This window comes from Hemitrygon akajei, chromosome 2 (genome assembly GCF_048418815.1).
Source record: "Hemitrygon akajei chromosome 2, sHemAka1.3, whole genome shotgun sequence".
Taxonomy (NCBI): domain Eukaryota; kingdom Metazoa; phylum Chordata; class Chondrichthyes; order Myliobatiformes; family Dasyatidae; genus Hemitrygon; species Hemitrygon akajei.
Window position 1 is genome coordinate 192,964,504 of NC_133125.1, and position 23,320 is coordinate 192,987,823.

General features: G+C 47.6%; 1 protein-coding gene across 1 annotated transcript; it reads right to left on the bottom strand.

Annotated features, from left to right (window-relative positions):
- Positions 1–7,297: 7,297 nt before the first annotated feature.
- Positions 7,298–23,078, bottom strand: LOC140719455 (zinc-binding protein A33-like). The gene is made up of 6 exons (XM_073034138.1): positions 22,667–23,078; positions 22,446–22,541; positions 21,817–22,050; positions 20,764–20,786; positions 20,560–20,678; positions 7,298–7,914 (listed from the first exon to the last, which is right to left on the bottom strand). Exons 1-6 carry the CDS (start codon positions 23,075–23,077, stop codon positions 7,382–7,384), a joined length of 1,416 nt encoding a protein of 471 aa, XP_072890239.1. The 5' UTR covers position 23,078; the 3' UTR covers positions 7,298–7,381.
- Between the last annotated feature and the right edge of the window lie 242 nt (positions 23,079–23,320).

The window sequence follows — 23,320 nt, forward strand, 5'->3', positions numbered from 1 at the left end:
CACACGTTTCTGTCTTCAATGGCCTAATTTTGGTCTTAACTATTTTTTTGCTATTCACATACCTAAAGAAGCTTTTACTATCCTCCTTTATATTCTTGGCTAGTTTACCTTCGTACCTCATTTTTTCTTGGCATATTGCCTTTTTTGTTATCTTCTGTTGCTCTTTAAAAGCTTCCCAGTCCTCCAGTTTCCCACTCATCTTTGCTATGTAATACTTCTTCTCCTTTATTTTTATACTGCCCTTTACTTCCCTCGTCAGCCACGGCCGCCCCTTACTAAGCAACTTATTCTTCTGACCTGGAAGTCTACTACTCCACCTACCCTTGCACACTGGCTCAGGGAGATGTTGTCTAATATACAGATGGAAAGGCTGCGTCTGCACAAACCCAATACACAAAATTCATTTGAGAGTATACGGGGACCTTTCTTGGCTCAGTGTCATATTACCTCACATACAGAGTGACCTTGACCTGTCTAGTCTCATGAGTGGGTGTGGTGCCTAACCGGATTCCTTCACTCATTTTATTTTATATTGCTGCCGTGATACCACTGTTGTGTCAACTCTTTTTTTGAAAGTCTATTTACGTAATCTTGTAAATTGTCTGGCAGCCTTTTTGCTTTTGATTTGTTTTGTCTGTGCTCCACCTGGAGCTATATTTCCTTTGCATTCTTTTGTATGTCTTCAATATTGATTGAGGAAGACATAGCTGACCAAATTTGCTTGCCACCCGTTCCCATTTGGCTTTTGCCAGAACCAGAAATAGACCTATTCCTCCTTTTACTGCTTCAAGGAAGCAGAGCAATTTCAACAGCGTCGATCGTAAATGAATATTTAAATAATAAATGGGGATCATATCTGAAGATTTTTACTGATGGCTCAGTGGACCCAGACAGCAGTGAGGCAGGATTTGGGATGTACACATATCAACTTGGAGTCAAGATTGGTCACCGGGTTTCAGATGGTATTTCTGTCTTTACAACAGAATTATTAGCAATCCTCTGGGCCTTATGGTGGATAGAAGACTCTCGACCATGCAGGGTTATCATCTGTTCAGATTCTGCATATTGTTCAAGAGGCTGTCTGACTTAAATGTACTTTGTTTTTCTATTAAATCTTTGTTTGTCCATCAAGAGAACCACCATCTGATTGAAGAATTTATTATTCAGTTTATATGTGCGACTAGTTTATATTCGAAAATCTGAGTTTCCTGAAATTATATAATTAATTATACATCCTGCGCAGGGCAGTAATACGCCTCGACGCGTCTAAACTGACGGAAATAGAAGAAGAATCTGTGTGTGGTGCTATGGGAGGTTAGTGAGTTTTGATAACTTTCCTGTGTTTAAAGTGAAGATGGGTGTGGAAGCTGGGGAATTTGTTGAATTTTCAAACATCTACATTTCCGTCCTGACTGATGTTCTGCTGATTTGTAAAACCGTCGTTCATCGTTGTTAATATCCTGAATTCAGTGCTCTGCCAATCCAGATGGTAAGATGTGAGAAAATTCAATTTACGTCAGTGACGTTTCCAATGTACGGATAGGGATAGCGAACAGACTGAATATCTCCTTCGCGATTCCCCATTCCCTTTTCCCTCTCCACCTCATCTCCTTGCCTGCCCATCGCATCCTTCACCGCCTTCTTTTTTCCCATGGCCTTCTGTCCTCTTCTACCAGACTCCCCGTCTCCAGCCCTGTGTCTTCTTCACTAAACATCTTCCCAGCGCTCTGCTTGATCCCTGCCCCTCTCGGTTTCTGTAACCTCGTGTTTCTCTCCCCCCTCCCCACACACCTTTTAACTCTACTCCTCATCCTGCCAAAGGGTCTCGGCGCGAACTGTCGACTGGACTCTGCCCGGCCTGCTGAGTTTCTCCAGTATTTTGTGTGGGTTGCTCAGATATCCAGCAAATGCACATTTTCTCTTGTTTGAGCCTGACTATCTGTCAGTTTCACGACACACTACCGCCACCAGCCGCTGTAAACCGGTACTGCAGGAAGGGCAGAAACAAAATACCGTACTGGAACTTTCAGCTGGAGCAAACTCAAAGTGATTTATTATCAAAGTACGCACGTGTCAAGATGAACAACAATGAAATTCATTTTCTTGGCAGCGTTTACAGCAAATACAATAGAAATTTGGAAAGATAATAATAAACTGAAACAAGTAATTAATGTGCAAAAGGGGACAATTTCTGCCAATAGACATCGAATTATAAAGCACTACAGCACAGAAACAAACCCTTCGGCCCATCTGTGCCAAACTCTCATTCGGTCTCATTCTATCAACCTGCACCTGGACAAAACCCCACCCATGCATGTACTTTTCCAAACTGAAACATTGACACTGAACCACTTCTGCAAGAAGCTTGTTCTGCACTCGCACCACTCTCCCAGTGAACCCGGTCCCCTTCGATATTTCACCCTTCACCCTTCACCTATGAACTCTACTTGTAGTCCCATCAAACACATTGGGAAAGCCTGCATGTATTTCCCCTACTATACTGTACCACTCATAATTGTGTCTATCTCTATCAAATCGTGCCTCACTCACCGAAGCTCCAGGGAATTATGCCTCTAACTCAGGTCCTCTAATTCCTTCTGAATTTTCTCTGTACTCTTTCAATCTTACTTACATCTTTCCTGCAGGTGGGAGACCAGAACCGCAGACAATACTCCAAATTAGTCCTCACCAATGTTTTATCCCTCTGTTGTTCTGCACTCCTCAGACCACTGACATTCACCGTGTAAATCCTACCCTGGGTTGTCCTCCAGAATGTGCAGTACCTCACCTGTCTGGAATAAATTCCATCTGCCATTTTCAGAACATTTTACCAGCTGAATGCTTGGAAGTTCTGCCTTGCTGTCCACTACGCTCAGAACTTGTCAGCTGCAAATTTGCTGATTCCGTTTACCAGAGTATCATCCAAATCGTTGAAATTGAAGACAAACAATGGACCCAGCATCGATCCTGCAGCACACCACGAGTCACGGGCGTCCAGTCAGAGAGGCAACCAAACGGCAAATAAATAAATTGCAGAGTCCTTGAAAGCTGGTCTGTCACTTGTGGAATCAGTTCAGAGTTGAGGTGAGTGAAGTTATCCACGCTGATTCAGGAGGCAGAGTAAATTTATCATCAAAATATGAAGAGCAGGAGTAAGAGTGTATTGTTTACGCAATGTGAACATTGAAAGCAGGACCAACATTGTCTGCCCTCTAACTGTCCTTGAAAAGGTTGAAAGGACCGACTCCAGCTGCTGCAGTCCGAGTGGTGTCATGCACTTAAATCAGTTCCTTAACAATGACATTGAATAGTCAGTATTCTATTAGCAGAGGAAGTGATTGGATAATGAACACTACCGTTAAATGGTGCAATTTAATATTCCAATTTACACCCAATCAATGTGAAAAGCACCATTTCATCAGCTTGCTCCCTCTCCTGTCCCTTTCCCTCAGAATCCTGGATTTTGCTCCTTTCTCCGCTCCTCTCAGGTCAGTGAAGGGATCTAACATCGGAATCTGTTCACTTCCTCTGCTCCAATTTCCATTTATCCCGGAAAACATTTCCAGCTGGTTAATAGTTCGGCCGTTCCTTCATGGTCGTGGAGTGCAAATCTCGCTGCCCAGCAACAATTTGGGACCTCCTTCACTATACAGTAAATGTTGATCTCCTGGCGGTGCCAAGATTCTGTCAACAATAACTTTTGGCGCAAACACGAGGATATCTGCAGATGCTGGAAATTCAAGCAACTCACACGAAGTGCTGGTGGAACGCAGCAAGCCAGCAGAATCTATCGGAAGAAGTCAACGTTTCGGGCCGAGACCCTTCGTCAGGACTAACTGAAAGATAGTAAGAGATTTGAAAGTAGGAGGGGGAGGGGGAAATGCGAAATGATAAAAGAAGACCTGAGGGGATGGGGTGAAAAAGAGCTGGAAAGGTGATTGGCAAAAGGATACAAGGCTGGAGAAGGGAAAGGATCATGGGACGGGAGGCCTCGGGAGAAAGAAAGGGCGAGGGGAGCAGCAGAGGGAGATGGAGAACAGGCAAAGAGTGATGGACAGAGAGAGTAAAAAGAGGAGGGGGAAAAATAAATCAGGGAATGGGTAAGAAAGGGAGGAGGGTCTTTAATGGAAGTTAGAGAAATCAATGTTTATGCCATCAGGTTGGAGGCTACCCAGCCGGTATATAAGGTGTTGTTCCTCCAACCTGAGTGTGGCTTCATCTTGACAGTAAAGGAGGCCATGGATAGACATATCAGAATGGGAATGGGACGTGGAATTAAAATGTGTGGCCACCGGGAGATCCAGCTTTCTCTGGCGGACAGAGCGTAGGTGTTCAGCGAAACAGTCTCCCAGTTTGCGTCGGGTCTCACCAATATATAAGAGGCCACACCGGGAGCACCGGATGCAGTATACCACACCAGCCGACTCACAGGTGAAGTGTCGCCTCACCTGGAAGGACAGTCTGGGGCCCTGAATGGTGGTGAGGGGGGAAGTGTGAGGGCAGGTGTAGCACTGGTTCCACTTACAAGGATAAGCAGCTTTCCTCATTCATCACTCTCCCTCCTCTATCACCTCCCAGCTTCCCTCTTCCATCACTCCCCTCTCCTATCACCTCCCAGCTTCCCTCATCCATCACTCCCCTTCCCCTATCACCTCCCAGCTGCTTCCCTCATCCATCACTCCCCCTCTCCTATCACCTCCCAGCTTTCCTCATCCATCCATTCCCCCTCTCCTATCACCTCCCAGTTTCCCTCATCCATCACTCCCCCTTTCCTATCACCTCCCAGCTTCCCTCATCCATCCATTCCCCCTCTCCTATCACATCCCAGCTTACCTCATCCATCCACCCCACTCCTATAATCTCCCAGCTTCCCTCATCCATCCTGCCCCCTCTCCTATCACCTCCCAGCTTCTTCCCTCATCCATCACTCCCCCTCTCCTATCACCTCCCAGCTTCCCTCATCCATCACTCCCCCTTTCCTATCACCTCCCAGCTTCCCTCATCCATCACTCCCCCTCTCCTATCACCTCCCAGCTTCCCTCATCCATCCCCTCCCCCTCTCCTATCACCTCCGAGCTTCATCCCTCATCCATCACTCCCCCTCTCCTATCACCTCCCAGCTTCCCTCATCCATCACTCCCCTTCCCCTATCACCTCCCAGCTGCTTCCCTCATCCATCACTCCCACTCTCCTATCACCTCCCAGCTTCCCTCATCCATCACTCCCCTTCCCCTATCACCTCCCAGCTTCCTTCATCCATCACTCCCCTCTCCTATCACCTCCCAGCTTTCCTCATCCATCCATTCCACCTCTCCTATCACCTCCCAGCTTCTTCCCTCATCCATCACTCCCCCTCTCCTATCACCTCCCAGCTTCCCTCATCCATCACTCCCCCTCTCCTATCACATCCCAGCTTACCTCATCCATCACTCCCCCTCTCCTATAACCTCCCAGCTTCCCTCATCCATCACTCCCCCTCTCCTATCACCTCCCAGCTTCCCTCATCCATCACTCTCCCTCTCCTATCACCTCCCAGCTTCCCTCATCCATCCCCACCCTCCTCTCCTATCATCTCCTAGCTTCCCTCATCCATCAGTCGCCCTCTCCTATCACCTCCCAGCTTCTTCCCTCATCCATCACTCCCCCTCTCCTATCACCTCCCAGCTTCCCTCATCCATCACTCCCCTTCCCCTATCACCTCCCAGCTTCCTTCATCCATCACTCCCCTCTCCTATCACCTCCCAGCTTTCCTCATCCATCCATTCCACCTCTCCTATCACCTCCCAGCTTCTTCCCTCATCCATCACTCCCCCTCTCCTATCACCTCCCAGCTTCCCTCATCCATCACTCCCCCTCTCCTATCACATCCCAGCTTACCTCATCCATCACTCCCCCTCTCCTATAACCTCCCAGCTTCCCTCATCCATCACTCCCCCTCTCCTATCACCTCCCAGCTTCCCTCATCCATCACTCTCCCTCTCCTATCACCTCCCAGCTTCCCTCATCCATCCTGCCCCCTCTCCTATCATCTCCCAGCTTCCCTCATCCATCAGTCGCCCTCTCCTATCACCTCCCAGCTTCTTCCCTCATCCATCACTCCCCCTCTCCTATCACCCAGCTTCCCTCATCCATCACTCCCCCTCTCCTATCACCTCTCAGCTTCCCTCATCAATCAGTCCCCCTCTCCTATCACCTCTCAGCTTCCCTCATCCATCACTCCCCCTCTCCTATCACCTCCCAGCTTCCCTCATTCATCACTCCCCCTCTCCTATCCCCTCCCAGCTTCTTCCCTCATCTATCACCTCCCAGCTTCCCTCATCCATCACTCCCCTCTCCTATCACCTCCCAGCTTCCCTCATCCATCACTCCCCCTCTCCTATCACCTCACAGCTTCCCTCATTCATTACTCCCCCTCTCCTATCATCTCCCAGCTTCCCTCATCCATCATTCCGCCTCTCCTATCACCTCCGGGCGTCCCTCATCCATCACTCCCCCACTCCTATAACCTCCCAGCTTCGCTCATCCATCACTCCCCCTCTCCTATCACCTCTCAGCTTCCCTCATTCATTACTCCCCCTCTCCTATCATCTCCCAGCTTCCCTCATCCATCACTCCTCCTCTCCTATCACCTCTCAGCTTCCCTCATCCATCACTCCCCCTCTCCTATCACCTCACAGCTTCCCTCATTCATTACTCCCCCTCTCCTATCATCTCCCAGCTTCCCTCATCCATCACTCCCCCTCTCCTATCACCTCTCAGCTTCCCTCATCCATCCACTCTCCCTCTCCTATCACCTCACAGCTTCCCTCATTCATTACTCCCCCTCTCCTATCATCTCCCAGCTTCCCTCATCCATCACTCCCCCTCTCCTATCACCTCTCAGCTTCCCTCATCCATCACTCCCCCTCTCCTATCACCTCCAAGCTTCCCTCATCCATCACTCCCCTCTCCTATAACCTCCCAACTTCCCTCATCCATCACTCCCCCTCTCCTATCACCTCCCAGCTTCCCTCATCCATCCCTCCCCTATCACCTCCCAGCTCCTTCCTTCATCCATCCCCTCCCCTTTACCTCCGAGCTTCCCTCATCCATCACTCCCCTCTCCTATCACCACCCAGCTTCCCTCATCTATCACTCCCCCTCTCCTATCACCTGCCAGCTTCCCTCATCCATCACTCCCGCTCTCCTATCACCTCCCAGCTTCCCTCATCCATCACTCCCGCTCTCCTATCATCTTCGCAGTGTTTCTGTTCCATTGACGGATGCGGTGAACGGGTTAAAATTAATGGATCGATAATTCTCACATCGTGTTTATTTCACTCTCCGCACATTTATATTTACACTGACTTACTCCTGACGCCGGTCCCGGGACCCGACCCGTTTACAGACCCGGAGCGGAACCGGAGCAGATTCTCAGCCACTGGTTTGTATCCCAAGTCTCGAAGAAAGGATAAAGTTTCTCCGTGAATTTATTCCCAGTGAAGGTGTGGAGATGGGACTTGGTCTCCGCGTTGTAAAATGAAACTGTCCCGGACTCGTAACTGAGATAAACTCCCACCCTCCCGGGGATGGGACCGGCAGGGAGACGGGACTCAGGGGAGGTGTGAACCCGCATCTCGTCATCAATCCGCGTGATGATCCAGAATCCGGTCTCCGGACTCGGTGTGACCCGTCCCTTCCTCTCCACAGACTCTGCGGCGACTCCCAGATACCAGTTCCGATTCCCCGTCACCTCCACCTCCCAGTAATGTCTCCCCGATGTGAATCCCTCCGATCCCAGCACACAACACCATTCTGTGAACCTCTTCCCGGTGTCAGGGAGATCCCTCCGGGTCCCGGTGTTTCTCACACTCTTCCGATCCTCAGACACCTCGAGCTCCGGATTCGCCGTTTCCACATCCAGGGTGACAGAGACTGGGGGGAGAAGCAGAGAATTAGAGAGTCCCCGGGATCGGGGGGGAGACTCGGGCAGCGCGGCCCCGGGATCGGGGGGAGACTCGGGCAGCGCGGCCCCGGGGATCGGGGGGAGACTCGGGCAGCGCGGCCCCGGGGATCGGGGGGGAGACTCGGGCAGCGCGGCCCCCGGGATCGGGGGAGACTCGGGCAGCGCGGCCCCGGGGATCGGGGGGGGGGGGGAGACTCGGGCAGCGCGGCCCCGGGGATCGGGGGGGAGACTCGGGCAGCGCGGCCCCCGGGATCGGGGGAGACTCGGGCAGCGCGTCCCCGGGGATCGGGAGAGACTCGGGCAGCGCGGCCCCGGGATCGGGGGGGAGACTCGGGCAGCGCGGCCCCGGGGATCGGGGGGGAGACTCGGGCAGCGCGGCCCCGGGGATCGGGGGGAGACTCGGGCAGCGCGGCCCCGGGACCGGGGGGGAGACTCGGGCAGCGCGGCCCCGGGGACCGGGGGGAGACTCGGGCAGCGCGGCCCCGGGGATCGGGGGGAGGATCGGGCAGCGCGGCCCCGGGGATCGGGGGGAGACTCGGGCAGCGCGGCCCCGGGACCGGGGGGGAGACTCGGGCAGCGCGGCCCCGGGGATCGGGGGGAGGATCGGGCAGCGCGGCCCCGGGGATCGGGGGGAGACTCGGGCAGCGCGGCCCCGGGACCGGGGGGGAGACTCGGGCAGCGCGGCCCCCGGGATCGGGGGGGAGACTCGGGCAGCGCGGCCCCGGGATCGGGGGGGGGGGGGGCGGGGGAGACTCGGGCAGGTGGCCAACAGGACCCTTTCCCGGGGTTTTACACAAACACAGCGGATGGACAACCGGCATCTTCCCGAGGTTTTTCCACCGGGATAAAGAGCAGAGTTTTCCTGAATAACACACACACAATTCTGTAGGAATTTAACGGATCGAGCAGCACGTTTGGAGGGATGTGGCCAGGCCACGTTTCAAGTCCCGATCTTTCCTCAAGAATGGAAAAAACCGGTGTGGGCAAGCGGTGGAAAACAACTCGATCCAGATGGGCAAACACGACGAAATCTGCAGATGCTGGAAATTCAAACAACACTCACAAAATGCTGGTGGAACACAGCAGGCCAGGCAGCATCTATAGGGAGAAGCACTGTCGACGTTTCACCAGCATTTTGTGTGTGTTGTTCGATCCAGATGGGGATTGGGTGAGTGAATACTGGAGGGGTTTAAACAGGACGTCAGGGAGCCTCTTCGGCCCAACACATTTGTGCCAACCAACTTGCTTTAATGACCTAGTCCCATTTGCTGGGCATCTTCCTAGTTTGTGCGAGTTTATTACAACGTCACTGCTTTTTCAGTTCGGAGTTCAGTTCCGGTGTTGTCTGGAAGGTGTTTTCTACGTCCCCCACCCCCCACCGTGACTGTGTGCGTTTCCGCCAGATGCTCTGGTTTCCTCCAAAGGAGTACCGATTACCAGGTTACTGAGATTATTGTGAATTGTCTTGTGATTAGGCGAATGATAAATTCTTGGGTTGCACTACCCACCTCTGCAGCTTCTTCTGGCAACCTCTTCAGTTCCAGAGAGAAGGACCCATCCTCTCCAGCGTCTCCTTATAACCCAAGCTCTCCAGCCTCCGTAACATCCTTGTAAATCTGTTTACACCCTCTCCAGCTGAGTTACATCCCAAGGTGACCAGAACAGTACACACTGCTCCAAATGTGGCCGGACCAACGACTTGTACACACGTATCAGGAAGTCCCAGCTCCTGTACTCAGAATTCTGACTGATGAAGGCAAGCATGCTAAACTGTGTCACAGTGTTGAAGGAACTTTGTACCTGTGCCACTTGCTCTTTCTGTTTGACAACTTCCTCCAGAGTGGTACAATTGCTGTGTCAGTCCTGTCCTGGTTTGATTTCCCAAAATACAACACCCCACATTTCCCTGAATTAAACTCCACCTGCCATTCCTCGGCCCACTGGTCCAGTTGATGGAGGGCCCGTTGTAAGCTTAGATCACCCTCTTCACTGTCCACTCTACCACGAATTTTAGTGTCATTCATAAACCGACTAACTCTGTCCCTACATTCTCATCCAAATCATTAATATGAATGACAAACAACCGCGGACACAGCAGTGACACCTGCAGGTCACAGGCCTCCAGTCCACTGTGTTTAAGGTTCAATTGGACGGATATTTCAATAGACAAGGCACAGAAGGCGTGTCACTAATACCAGCCAATGGATGAGTGTAGATGGGTAAATAGATCAGTACATAGATGATGGGTTGAAAGGCCCATTTCTGTGCTGTACAAAGATGACTCTGTGACCTTAAATCAATGGAATGACTGAGACCCCACATCCCTCCAGTGCAGAGAACTCCAAAGATACACCATCCTCTCGAGGGTACAACCACCCTGAGGCAGTGACCTCTGACCTTCGACTGCTTGACAGGGGAAACATCCTCCCTGCATCCTGTCCGTTGAGCCTGGGAAGAGTTTCGTGTTTCCCTGAGATCCCCTCTCATTCTTTGAAACAGGGAACAGACAACATGGAACAGTACAGCACAGGAACAGGCCCTTCATTCAATGTGACAGAGACTGATCAATAACGGCATCCTTCCTCTTCTATGTCGGATCGCCAAAACCGTCAATTCCCCAATCTTTCAAAAATTTCTCTGCCTCCGCCTTAAATATATCCAATAATCAGGCCTCACACAAACTGCTGGAGGAACTCACTGCGTCAAGCAACATCTGTGGGAGGAACGGGGTGGGGGAGTCTGGGGACACTGGGAGGTGAATGATAGATGGAGATTGACACAGGGAAGAGTGAGAGGAAGATGGAGCGAGGTTACAGGGGTGGGTGACGGAGAGCGTGAGGAAGTGAAAAACAGGAAACCAAAGGCTGCCTTGTTTTGTAATCTCAGTAACGGAGATGATAATGGGAATCATTCCGGGAAAGATGAATGGCAGGTGGAACCAGAGGCGGATGGGAGAGGGGTGGAAAGCCTGTTAGTGAACAGAGTTTTTGGCCAGGAGGAGGAACTACAGGCTACAAATGAGTCAATCTGAATGCATCAAGGACAGTGGAAGCAGACAGACCAATTGTCTTTGTTCTTGCCATGAGGTGGAAGGAGATAGAAGCTGCCGTTTTATGAACTCTGTGAACTTAAGTTGCTTGGCTTGAGAAGTGCTTTAAAGTAGACACAATGCTTCGGGTAATCTGCTGGGCTAAGGCTCATTTCCAAATAAGAAGTTATTTCTGATATGTTCTTTGGCTGGAGGTTTGTGACTGCTGGGGTCTGTATCTGTTCTTCATGATTCTCCACGGATACTGAAGAGAACAATGAGCCAGAAATTACTAGTTGTCATTTGCTGGCGAAAGGGCAATGAATGAATGCTGTTTGGAGTAGAACCAGTACGAATGAGTCAGTCACATGACCCACAGCCGATAACACTGAGATGCAACATTTGAATTGGTAAGGAATGAATACAAAAGCAGATGATTCGAGTGTGCTGGCTACATTGACTCTCTGAGAGCCACCATCGTGGATTTGAAATGCCCCACCGATGTTGAGATTGAAAACGGGACTATGAGGAACACATGGCCAGCAGAGACTCTTATTCACTGGGAGAACCTTTTCTATTCTGTGACTGTTCATGGAGGATCAGGTGAGCACTCAGGTAATCAGTTGTGTAAGTTGATGTGTGCTTACGTGGAGACAATAAAGGTACTTGTTGGGAATTACAGATTCTTTCTGTGCCTCCCTGATCATTATTACTAAGGGGAAGATCCTTGGAGCAGTGTGTATAGATGAATCTACAAGGTGGAGGGAATGAAGATGGCTGACGAGGATCTCTTTGTTTTCTTGCCTACGATCCCAACCCCACAGCCCCTCATGAGAACACGGATGAATTTGCAGAGACCCTGGCAGACATATTTGCTTGACAATTCACCACAGGTGAGTTGCTGGAAGACTGGAGGGGGCTCAGGTGATAGGAAGGACTCGATGAGCAAGCCGGGGAACTCCAGGCCACTGAGCCTAATATCAGTAGAGATAAAGTTTCTGAAAGACAGGATTGACAGCACGTGGAAAGGCAAGGACAGTCAGCACGGCATTGTGCATGAAAAAAATCATGGCTCACAAATCTGATTAGGTATATTAGATCAAATTTTCACTCTAAAGACAGTAATGTGGAAATTATTTGATGAGGAAATGTGAGATTGAAGAGGAGGAGTCTAGGCCTCGGCCTATGGACAATTTTCATAAGCTGAAGGATGAGGAACTACAATCTTCTGAGTCATTTCACGACCCTAATGCAACAAGGGACACAAAAAAGTCCGTCTTTACAATGAAAGCTACTCATCAATTGGTTTTACACGGACTGGTGACCCATTGAGTCTGATCTGTGGCAAACCACCTACAAATGTAACAATGGCTCAAGCATAATTGAAAAGGCACTTAACTATAAATCAGTCACATGACACGTAAAAGAGTTGATTATTTTAAACGGCTACTGGAATATCAAAAGACACAGAGTAAAGCTTTTGTTAATAAAGTCACAGTCGGTGAGAGGATCCAGGACACAAGTTATTTGGTAGCAGAACTTATTACCCAGAAAGGGAAAAGTCACACAGTTGCTGAGAGCCTAATAATGCCAGCATGGCAGCGGAGTGAGAGACAGATAGGGCAGTAACGGGACAAGGCGAGGAAGGAAGTATGTGTGTGAGGCCAGTTTGCTGTGCTCAGTGTCAGATGTGGGAGGACCTGGAGTCTCCCAGACTCCCGCACCACCACATCTGCACCAGGTGTGTCGAGCTGCAGCTCCTCAGGGACTGAGTTAGGGAACTGGAGATGCAGCTCGATGGCCTTCACCTAGTCAGAGAGAGCAAGGAGGTGATAGGGAGGAGTTACAGGCAGGTGGTCACACCGGGGCCACGGAAGACGGACAAGTGGGTCACAGTCAGGAGGGGGAAGGGGAAGAGTCAGGTACTAGAGAGTACCCCTGTGGCTGTACCCCTTGACAATAAGTGCTACTGTTTGAGTACTGTTGGGGGGGGGGGGGGCAGCCTACCTGGGGGAAGCGACAGTGGCCGTTCCTCTGGCACAGAGTCTGGCCCTGTGGCTCAGAAGGGTAGGGAAGGGAAGAGGAAGGAAGTAGTGATAGGGGACTACTAGTCAGGGGGTCAGACAGGCGATTCTGTGGACGCAGGAAAGAAAGTGGGATGGTAGTTTGCCTCCCAGGTGCCAGGGTCTGGGATGTTTCTGATCGCGTCCTAGATATCCTGCAGTGGGAGGGAGAACAGCCAGTGGACATGGTACATATTGGTACCAATGACATAAGTAGAAAAAGGGAAGAGGTCCTGAAAAAATACTACAGTGAGTTAGGAAAGAAGTTGAGAAACAAGACAGCAAAGGTAGTAATCTTGGGATTACTGCCTGTGCTACGTGACAGTGAGAATAGGAATAGGATGAGGTGGAGGATAAATGCGTGACTGAGAGATTGGAGCAGGGGGCAGGGATTCAGATTTCTGGATCACTGGGACCTCTTTTAGGGCAGGTGTGACCTGTACAAAAAGGACGGGTTGCACTTGAATCCTATAAGGGACCAATATCCTGGCGGGGAAGTTTGCTAAGGCTCCTGGGGAGAGTTTAAACTAGAATTGTTGTGGGGTGGGAACCAAATTGAAGAGACTGGGGAAGAGGAGGTTGGCTCACAAATAGAGAAAGCTTGTAGACAGTGCGAGAGGGAGGATAGGCCGGTGATAGAGAAGGGAAATTTCTGAGGATGTGACTAAACACATTGATGAAGGAAGAGCAGTAGATGTAGTGTATATGGATTTCAGCAAGGCATTTGATAAGATACCCCATGCAAGGCTTACTGAGAAAGTAAGGAGGCATGGGATCCAAGGGGACATTGTGGATCCAGAACTGACTTGCCCACAGAAGACAAAGAGTGATTGCAGATGGGTCATATTCTGCATGGAGGTCGGTCACCAGTGGAGTGCCTCACGGATCTGTTCTGGGACCCTTACTCTTCGTGATATTTATAAATTACCTGGATGAGGAAGTGGAGGGATGGATGAGAAAGTTTGCTGATGACACAAAGGTTGGAGGTGTTGTGGATAGTGTGCAGGACTGTCAGAGATTACAGTGGAACATTGATAGGATGCAAAACTGGGCTGAGAGGTGGCAGATGGAGTTCAACCCAGATAAGTGTCAAGTATTAATGGTAAGACTCTCGGCAGTGTGGAGGATCAGAGGGATCTTGGGGTCCGAGTCCATAGGACACTTAAAGCAGCTGTGCAGGATGACTCTGTGATTAAGAAGGCATATGGTGTATTGGCCTTCATCAATCGTGGAATTGAATTTAGGAGCTGAGAGGTAATGTTGCAGCTATACAGGACCCTGGTCAGACCACACTTGGAGTACTGTGGTCAGTTCTGGTCACCTCACTACAGGAAGGATGTAGAAGCCATAGAAAGGGTGCAGAGGAGATTTACAAGGATGTTGCCTGGATTGGGGAGCATGCCTTATGAAAACAGGTTGAGTGAACTTGGCCTTTTCTCCTTGGAGTGACGGAGGATGAGAGGTGACCTGATACAGGTGTATCAGATAATGAGAGGCATTGATAGTGTGGAGAGTCAGAGGCTTTTTCCCAGGGCTGAAATGGTTGCCACAAGAGGACACAGGAATAAGGTGCTGAAGAGGAGGTACAGAGATGTCGGGATAAGTTTTTCACTCAGAGAGTGGTGAGTGCGTGGAATGGGCTGCCGGCAATGGTGGTGGAGGCGGATACGATAGGGTCTTTTAAGAGGCTTTTGGAGCGGTGCATGGAGCTTAGTGAAATAGAGGGCTATAGCTAAGCCTAGTAATTTCTAACGTAAGAACGTGTTTGGCACAACATTGTGGGCCGAAGGGCCTGTATTGTGCTGCAGGTTTTCTATGTTTTCCTATGGTTTTTTTTTCTATGTACAACTATTGTGGGTAAAATGCTAGGACAAGAATATGAAGATGTTTCACTCTCAGTCAACGTACTGATGACACGTCACAGGATACTGAAAAGGTTTTGTGTGATAAACTGAAAAACAACAGCTTCTCTATCCAGGTTGATGAGTCAATAGATTTCACCAATAAATGTCATGTTGTAGCATTTGTAAGATTTGTAAACGATGGTGAAATTCAAAAATATTTCTTCTATTGCAAAGCGCTGCCTGAAAGAAGCAAAGGCCAAGATATATATATATATATCTACTGTTTTGTTTCATAGCTGAAAACAAAAGGTCTGTCTTGGAGGGACTGTGTTGATATCTGTGCTGAGGTGCCCCATCAATGGTTGGCTCCATGAGAAGTTTCGTTTCTCCTGTTAAGGAAAACCCTGATGTTGTCACAACACACTGCTCTCTTCACAGAGAGGTGCTGATGTCAAAAACGCTTGGTGATGAAATGAAAAAAGTTCTGGATGATGCTACAAAAATGATTAACTTTATTAAGCAAAGACCAGTTCACTCGAGAATGTCTAAAAAACTGTGTGAAGACCTGGACAAAGTGCACATACAGAAATCCGGTGGCTTAACGGAGGAAGAGTTCTCAACAGGGTATTTGAGCTGAACGGTGAATTGCAGGAGGACTATCGAGAAAATAGTAGGACAGGTCTTGCTGAGTGCTTTGAAGATGAAGAATGGCTGCAGAAACTAGGCTACTTCAGACATTTTTCATCATACGAACAAGTCTCTGCAAGGCCATGGAGAAAATGTTCTGCCTTCAAGTGACAAGATTCTTGGATTTTAAACAAAAGAGAATCTTTGGAAAAATCATGTTGCAAAAGGAAATCCTGAAATGTTTCCACTGCTACTTGGACTTGAGAGTCTCATAAGAAACCACCTCGAAGAATTGCAGAACCAGTTATTGAACAGAAATTTATTATGTTTGCCTTCTGAGTTTTTAAAATTTATGAAAGGGAAAGAAAGAGATTAATTTCAAGAAACTGAAGCTAATCTTCACTACCTGTTTTTTTTTCAAGAATGGTTGGCTACAAATTGATTATCTACTTAAAACAAAGCTGACAATTATTTTTAGATTATTATATCTGCAACTTACTGATCAAGTTAACGTACCATGAGCTGCAGATATAATATTTTTTGTACAGGGGTTCCTTGAGACCTGAAAATTATTTCAAGGGTTGCTCCAGGGCAAAATGGTGAGAAAGGATGATCTTGTCTGAGTCTGTGTCCTCTGGTCCTTGACTCACCCTCTATATGAAATATCGTCCCGATGTTGACTCTAACCACATCTTTCAATATTCAATAGGTTTCAGTGCAATCCTCCCTCACTCTACTAAACTCCAGTGAGGACAGGATTAGAGCCATCAAACACTCCTCACATGTTAACCCTTTCGTTTCTGGGATCAATCTTGTGAAACTCCTCTGGACACTCTCCAATGCCAGCACATCCTTTCTTAGTTATCAGGCACAAAACTGTTCACAATACTCCCAGTGCAGCCAGAGCAAAGTCTTATAAAGCCCTGCTGTTATGTCCATCCCTCTGAAAGTGAATGCTGACATTGCATTTGTCCTCCTTACCAACCCAACTGGCAAGTTAACCTTTAGGGAATCTTTCACAGGGTCTCCAAATCCCCTTGCACCCTGACTTTTGAATTTTCTCCCCATTTAGAAAATAGTCTACACATTTCTTCTTTCAACCAAAGTGCACGATCATACACCTACCTACACGATTTTCCATATGTCAAACTTTCCCAATCCTCAGACTTTCTACTAATTTTTTTTTTTGCAATGTTGTATGCCCTCTCCTTTCCTTTCATGCTGTCCTTCATTTCCCTTGTTGGCCATGGTTGCCTCAACGTCCCTTTAGTAAACTTCTTTTTCTTTGGGATTTATCTAAACTGCGCCTTCCGAATTAACCATATAACCATATAACAATCACAGCACGGAAACAGGCCATCTCGGCCCTCCTAGTCCGTACCGAACTCTTAATCTCACCTAGTCCCACCTACCCGCACTCAGCCCAAAACCCTCCATTCCTTTCCTGTCCATATACCTATCCAATTTTACCTTAAATGACACATCTGAACTGGCCTCTACTACTTCTACAGGATGCTCATTCCACACAGCTATCACTCTCTGAGTAAAGAAATACCCCCTCGTGTTTCCCTTAAACTTTTGCCCCCTAACTCTCAAATCATGTCCTCTCATTTGAATCTCCCCTACTCTCAATGGAAACAGCCTATTCACGTCAACTCTATCTATCCCTCTCAAAATTTTAAATACCTCGATCAAATCCCCCCTCAACCTTCTACGCTCCAATGAATAGAGACCTAACTTGTTCAACCTTTCTCTGTAACTTAAGTGCTGAAACCCAGGTAACATCCTAGTAAATTGTCTCTGCACTCTCTCTAATTTATTGATATCTTTTCTATAATTCGGTGACCAGAACTGTACACAATATTCCAAATTTGGCCTTACCAATGCCTTGTACAATTTTAACATTACATCCCAACTTCTGTACTCAATGCTCTGATTTATAAAGGCCAGCGTTCCAAAAGCCTTCTTCACCACCCTATCTACATGAGACTCCACCTTCAGGGAACTATGCACTGTTATTCCTAGATCTCTCTGTTCCACTGCATTCCTCAATGCCCTACCATTTACCCTGTATGTTCTATTTGGATTATTCCTGCCAAAATGTAGAACCTCACACTTCTCAGCATTAAACTCCATCTGCCAACGTTCAACCCATTCTTCTAACCGGCATAAATCTCCCTGCAAGCTTTGAAAACCCACCTCATTATCCACAACACCTCCTACCTTAGTATCATCGGCATACTTACTAATCCAATTTACCACCCCATCATCCAGATCATTTATGTATATTACAAACAACATTAGGCCCAAAACAGATCCCTGAGGCACCCCGCTAGTCACCGGCCTCCATCCCGATAAACAATTATCCACCACTACTCTCTGGCATCTCCCATCTAGCCACTGTTGAATCCATTTTATTACTCCAGCATTAATACCTAACGACTGAACCTTCTTAACTAACCTTCCATGTGGAACTTTGTCAAAGGCCTTGCTGAAGTCCACATAGACTACATCCACTGCCTTACCCTCGTCAACATTCCTCGTAACTTCTTCAAAAAATTCAATAAGGTTTGTCAAACATGACCTTCCACGCACAAATCCATGCTGGCTACTCCTAATCAGATCCTGTCTATCCAGATAATTATAAATACCGTAGATACTGGATTATAAGCCGCTACTTTTTTCCCACGCTTTGAACAGCTTTGAACACTGCGGCCTTTACTACGGTGCGGCTAATGCATGGTTTTTTTTCATGCCGCCAAAAACATTTTGCCTCGTAACAGTAGACCAATAAAATTGATGAGTAGTTCACAGAGGTCCAATGAAATTGTACGATAAATCAAGCGCACTTTCACAATTAAATTATTGTAAATCAGTCATTTGTACTCACCCTCATCAACATGGAAAACACTCGAAGAAAAGCATATGATGCAGCTTTTAAGTTAAAGGCGATCAATCTGGCGGTTGAAGAAGGAAATCGAGCTGCTGCACGTAATCTTGGCATAAATGAATCGATGGTGAGACAGTGGAGACGCCAGCGTGAAGAACTGAGTCAATGCAAAAAGACGACAAAAGCTTTCAGAGGTAATCATAGCAGATGGCCCGAACTTGAAAACTTTCTTGAAGACTGGGTTAACACACAGAGAGCAGGCGGCCGCGGTGTTTCCACCGTGCAGATCAGACTGAAGGCTAAAGCAATCGCCACCAAAATGAAAATCAAATATTTTAGAGGTGGGCCATCGTGGTGTTTTAGATTTATGAGACGAAAAGGCCTGTCCATCAGGGTACGCACGACTCTGTGTCAGCAGCTCCCTCCCGACCACGAGGAAAAACTTGCTAACTTCCGCACATTCACTCAAACAACGATAGCGGAGAATTCCATCGGGCCAGATGAAATCATAAATATGGATGAAGTACCTTTGACGTTTGACCTGCCTCTCACTCGGACTGTTAATAAAAAAGGTGACTCGTCCATCATACTGAAAACAAGTGGCCATGAGAGAACGCATTTTACTTGTGTTCTGAGCTGCACAGCATCCGGACTAAAGCTTCCACCGATGGTGATTTTTAAGCGGCTGACAATGCCAAAGGAAAAATTCCCAAAATAAATCATGGTGAAAGTCAATAAGAAAGGTTGGATGATGGAGAGTCTAATGAAGGATTGGCTGAGAGAGTGCTACGCCAAGCGACCGGGGGGATTTTTTCACAGAAAAAAAGCGTTGCTCGTTATGGACAGCATGAGGGCTCATGTAACAGATTCAGTGAAAGCTGCCATCAAGAGTACAAACTCAATTCCAGCTGTGATTCCTGGGGGCACCACGAAGTATTTGCAGCCACTGGACATCAGCGTGAACCGGGCATTTAAAGTGGCGCTGCGCGTTGAGTGGGAGACTTGGATGACGAGCGGCGAGAAATCCTTTACCAAAACAGGCCACATGCGAAGAGCATCTTTAACTCAAGTCTGCCAGTGGATCCTAAATGCGTGGAGCCGTGTCACAACATCCACCATCACCAACGGGTTTCGAAAGGCTGGACTGCTGCGTGATGAAGAGGATCGCGTGCGCTCAAGTGAGAGCGACAACGAAGAGACTGAAGTGAGTGACGAGATCCTGAGGTTGTTCAATTCAGACACTGAAGAAGAGGACTTTGATGGTTTTAGTGCACAGGAGGAAGATGAAGAAGGCGATCAATAACTTTTCCTGGTAGGCTGCAGTATATATATTTTTTTTACCAATCGTTAGGAGATGTTGGAATGTTGTTCATGCACTGTTCAGTGAAAAAGTATATGCAACGTAATTTGTGTGTTACCGATACGTATGTATATTTAAAAGTAGCCGTGTTACAGGCACAGTTCGAAAAAAAGCATTTGCAATATGTATTTGTTTATGTTACCATACGGATTTAATTAAAAGTTAAAAAATCCTCACGTGTAATATCTTTCTGTGTAAATATCTCATATTACAACATGGGACACCTGCGGCTTAAAATCCAGTGCGGCTTGTACAAGTACAAAATTGATTTTCTTTCTAAAATTAGAGCCTGCGGCTTTTAATCAGGTGCGCTCTGTAGTGCGGAATCTACGGTACTATCTCTAAGAATACTTTCCATTAATTTACCCACCACTGATGTCAAACTGACAGGTCTATAATTGCTAGGCTTACTTCTAGGACCCTTTTTAAACAATGGAACCACATGAGCAATACGCCAATCCTCCGGCACAATTCCCGTTTCTAATGACATCTGAAAGATCTCCGTCAGAGCTCCTGCTTCCAGAAACCTCAGCTTTTGCTGCTCTGCTGTCATCCCTGCCAGTATCCACTTCCAATCAACTTTGCCATCTCCTCTCCCATGCCTCTGTAATTCCCTTTAGTTCACTGTAATACTGACACATCTGGTTTTATCTAATCCCTCTCAAACTGGGGGGTCAATTATATCACTGGCCCCTAAAGGCCACGAGTGGGCTCAACCACAAGGGGCTCTATAAAGCCATCTCATTGGCATTCTGCAATTGTGTATCACAAAGAAGGAGAAATGAATCTTTGTAAGTCTTACCTTGATTAATGGCATCAAGTGTTTCTCTCAATGCTGTGTTCAACAAATAGGGGTGATAGAATCTTTCATCTGGCAGGGCTCCATCTGTCACTGACAATTCCCGGACATCGTCACTAGTCCTGTAAATATTAAATCCATGGTCACATTCTACAATTTTGAATTATTTCACAAATCCATAGAGTTTCAGTAAAGACCGTGTCCTACCTCCTCTTCCGACGAGCTTCCTCCTGGAATAAATAAAACACAAATTGAGAAGATTTAGGCTCACTGTCCACATCCTGAATTTCACCCAAGTCATTACAAGGTGTCGCAAGTTCCCACTCTCACAGTCACTCACACACACAAACAGTTCAGAACCACGGGGAAAATTACAAAGAATGTTTCTGAAAATTACGCCACAAATGAATGGATGCAACTGACAGGAAAGGCTGGACAGGTGGTGTATTTTTGTCTGGATATGATGGCAGGATGATAAGATGGAGGAATTTAAAATGAGTGATGGATTAGATTGGAGAAACCATCTCTATTTATGGGAGACCTTAAATTAAACATAAAATGCCAGGTGGTTTGGCAAGAGAACGTGGAACTCACAGCCACAGGAGTGGTTGAAGTGGAACAGCAGAGATTGATTGTAATGGGGAAGTTGGATAAACACATGAGGGACCATGGAGTTGGGGGCACTGTTGCTGGGTGTGGTGAGGAGGTGGGAGGAGGCTTGTGAAGCAGGGAAATTGATGGGAGAGAATGGACTGAAAGACCTGTCTATGATGTAAATTGGGATATAATCCGAAGAAGAATATATCTGAAAAGGAAAACAGACAGTGCAAAATTCTCTAAAACAGTGAATCTGATGCAATCTGGATATAGATGGTAAGTCTGATGTGTGGGTCACATTCTGCAATTCAACCTCAGTTCCCACTGATCGATAGAGTGACCCTCACACCCACCACACCAGACACACTCACAGACTGTGACTGTAACTGGGTGTTACTCTGAGTCTCAGGGGATATTATACGTGGGAATCACAGAAACGATCACCAGCTCAGTGCTCTGATCAGAGTAACTCATTCCCAGATCTGTCCTATGATGTATAGATGTTGTGGGAGGCCGGTTTGGGGACAACAACAATCTGGAACAGTCAAAACATCTGTCTGGTTTAAATCAGTTTACAGCTGCAATATTTGTAAAGACCACATTGATCAAAATACATTATTCTGTCACTGTGCCCCTCTACAGAAACCAACTCAAATTTCGCACCATGAGAAACATCACATTTTCTTGTTGCTCCATCTGTTCCTGTAACTTTGTGATTTCCTCCTGGATGGAATTTAAATTCTCTTGAATCTCTCGAAGATTTTTCTCCATTGGATTTAGAATCCTCTCCTCTTCTTCCCTGAGATCTCGGAGTGTGTGCTGCTCTTTCTCGGTGATAATCCGGCGCAGTTCAGCAAACTGGGATGTGATGTGGGACTGAACACTGTGTGACTGTTCCTGTCGAATGAAAGGAGAGGCTGGTTTATTATTTGGCTGTGAAGTATTTCCTTATGACATGGACAGTGACCATTCAGTCCATTAAATTATTATGTTGGTTCTCAGAGCTTCAATCCCACTCCCTCACTTTCCCTTAAACCCACTATTCCTCACTGACCCATTCATTTACACTTGATTCACAGACCACCCACCTTCCCAGGGTTAATTACGGTAGTGAATTAAACATTCAACCAGGATTTATGACAATATCGGCCCATCGTGTTCACAAGGAGTACATGCTAACTCCCCACAGACAGCACAAAAGGCCAGGATCGAAAGTGATCACCAAAGCTGATATTCTGCATTAAAGGGAACAAAACTACACAACGACATTAGAAATTCTGAAGAAGCCTCACCCGAACTCCGGAAATCTTCTCTTTCTGTTGCCGCTCCATTTCCTCGAGCTCGCATTTCTTTTCTGTGAGAGAGTCTAACGCAGATTTAACCCGTTCCTGGGAAGCAGAGAGTGAAGGAATTAGACATTAAAGATGCAGTGCTGAGTCAAGCCAATTGATTGTCATATACAAATAAATATAAAATGAAAAAACATCAAGTGATCAAAATCGATTTGTTTTACCCTATATACTTCAACGGCTTCTTTAATCGGCAGGAAGCGGTGTTCCCTGTGTTCCCGTGTATCTCTACAAATCACACAGAGCAGTTTCTTGTCGTTTTCACAAAACAGCTTCAGTTCTTCCTCGTGTTCCTCGCAGTAAAGTTTATTTTCCTTCCCTTTCGGATTCAGGTTTAATTTTCGAGCTTTCTCAGACAGATTAGCTAAGGCCCGACTGGCCCTGAGGGTGCGGTCTGCAAACTCCTCTCTACATTCCGGGCAGGAGTTTCTCTCCTCCCTTTCCCAACACCGTGTGATACAGGAGCGGCAGAAGTAGTGTCCACACGCCAGTGACACCGGATCGGTGAAGAAATCCAGGCAGATGGGACAAATTGCCTCGTCGGTCCAACTCTCGACCTGTCCTTTCGAAGCCATGTTAACTCCCGGTACTTCCGGGTTCAGGATCCTTTCACGTTCGGGAGCTGCTGAACCCTGCGGTACCGCGATTGTCCTCTAGGGGGCGCTGCAGTCTCGTGAATGACGGTTCTATTCCTACGAGTGTTCAAAGGGCCATTTCCACAACAAGGTGGGATCAGGAACACATTAAACAGGTGGGAACATAACGAAAGCCTCAGCCATGGTCAGCCCCAGCCTGGCTGCGAAAAGAAGAGTGTTGGG